Source organism: Octopus bimaculoides, chromosome 24 (assembly GCF_001194135.2).
Source record: "Octopus bimaculoides isolate UCB-OBI-ISO-001 chromosome 24, ASM119413v2, whole genome shotgun sequence".
Taxonomy (NCBI): domain Eukaryota; kingdom Metazoa; phylum Mollusca; class Cephalopoda; order Octopoda; family Octopodidae; genus Octopus; species Octopus bimaculoides.
In genome coordinates this window covers 19393901-19395861 of record NC_069004.1, presented here as the reverse complement: position 1 = coordinate 19395861, position 1961 = coordinate 19393901, and the positions used below count along the sequence as shown (strand labels likewise).

The following is a 1961-nucleotide window of genomic DNA, read 5'->3' as shown; positions in this document are numbered from 1 at the left end:
GTGTATATATATATATATATATATATATATATACATACAAGAGAGATGACTACTAAGTGGACATCCATTATGCTAGAAGTAGATCACCTACGATCTGACCACTAATATACATAAGACCACTATATATACATAATACCACTATATATACATAAGAAAAGATTGTTCTCAAGAAAATTCAGCAAACACCAGAACGTAAGCGAGGAAGACAAATGAAAAGATGCAAAATATAAATATAATTCTTTATATTTCGTATATTTTCATTTGTCTTGCTTGCTTACGTTCTGGTGCTTGCTGAATTTTCTTGAGAACAATCTTTTCTTAGTGGTCAGATCGTAGGTGATCTACTTCTAGCATAATGGATGTCCACTTAGTAGTCATCCCTCTTATATGTATGTAATATAATTTTTCTGAATCTTCAGATTTTTTCAATATGCTAGGCCACTGGTTTTAAATTGATATTAATCAAATTAATATTCAATTTTTCACCCTTATTATTCAAATTTTATATATTTATATATATATATATATATACATTCACTGATGGCCCACAATAATATAAATACACACACATACACACACACACTGATGTGGGCCATCATTGTGTGTGTGTTTATGTGTGTGTGTGTGGCCCACAAAACTCAGCAAAAAATCTTCTTGGAGATTGTTATCAAATTGTTTCATTTATATTTTTTTTCAAGACTTTTTCATTTTCAAGCCTGGTCTTTTGTCTTGAGGGTATAAGAAAATGAGAATAGATGCTAAAACTGTGGCAGCAGCTCCAAGAAAGGCTGGAATTGAAACATTGATCTCCATAAGAATGCCTGAAATGAAAGGAGAGATCATCCGTGCGATAGACATGAAGCTTTGACTAAGTCCTAGTAGTACACCTGAACCTTCCTGTGCTCCTCGGAGTAACATTAGCCTTGTTCCGACTACTCTCATGACTGACGTGGCCAAGCTAAGAGCACCAAAAAATATTATAAAGGCAATAAAAGACTGGCTGAGACCAAGCATAAATAGGATAACAACCTGAAATAGAAAATAAGATATATGTATTTGAGAAATATATATGTGTATGTATATATACATATACATATACACACACACACACACCCATATATAAATATATATATATATACCTGTACGTATATATGCATATACTCATTTATTATTTGTTTTTACATGACCGAATGCCAGCGCCACCAATGTTGTAAGTAGTTATTTCTACTTTATATTTTCTGACGCTACTCTATCTCTTTCTCTATCACTTTTTCCCCTTCTCGTTCTTCCTCTGTTACTACTACGTATCTCTCTTTCTTCCTTTGTTACTACTACGTATCTCTTTTTCCTCCCTTGTACTTCCTTCTGTTACCACTATATTCCTCTCTTTCTCTCATTGCTCACCTATTCTTCTACTTCCTCCCATTGTTTCTCCCTCTACCACTCTCTCTCTCTCTCCCTCCCTTACCCCTGCATGGTCACATGCTTCCGGTCACTAATCCTTTTCTTCCTTGGCTATCGCTGAGCAAACACGTGAACTTACTTCGTCCCCACTTTCAAGTTCGTGCCTCACAGTGTTCATGTACACATAATTTTTCACGTCCGGCCGTATAGCCTTTTCCGTTTGTTTTCCTGTCTTGTTTTTTGTCCGCCACTACATTCCTCCATGGCACAGGTTTAATTTGTGTATACAAATTTAATTTGCGGTCCATGGGAAGAGCCGTTATAACGATGCGTCCTACCCAACTCTTCGAAACGCCGGTGTTAAAACGGGGGTAGCTGATGAAGGAAAATGTTCTCTATGTGGCTTGTGTGTTTTCTGTACTCTGGTTATTATTATTTTCTTGTCTACGTTTTGTTTGCAATGTCCTGTACCCAGATATGCACCTATATATACAGGTAGATGTAGGTATGCACATACCTGTACGTATATATGCATATACTCATTTATTATTTGTTTT

General features: G+C 35.6%; 1 protein-coding gene across 5 annotated transcripts in view; it reads right to left on the bottom strand.

Moving 5' to 3' along the window:
* Positions 1 to 323: 323 nt before the first annotated feature.
* LOC106878645 (major facilitator superfamily domain-containing protein 9) overlaps positions 324 to 1961 on the bottom strand; it is a 16449-nt gene continuing 14811 nt past the window's right edge. For all 5 annotated transcript variants that reach the window (XM_014927924.2, XM_014927925.2, XM_052976177.1 and 2 more), the window contains one exon: positions 324 to 1029. In XM_014927924.2, coding sequence (XP_014783410.1) covers positions 694 to 1029 — 336 coding nt within the window. In that variant the 3' untranslated portion in view covers positions 324 to 693. The remainder of the gene's footprint in view (positions 1030 to 1961) is intronic.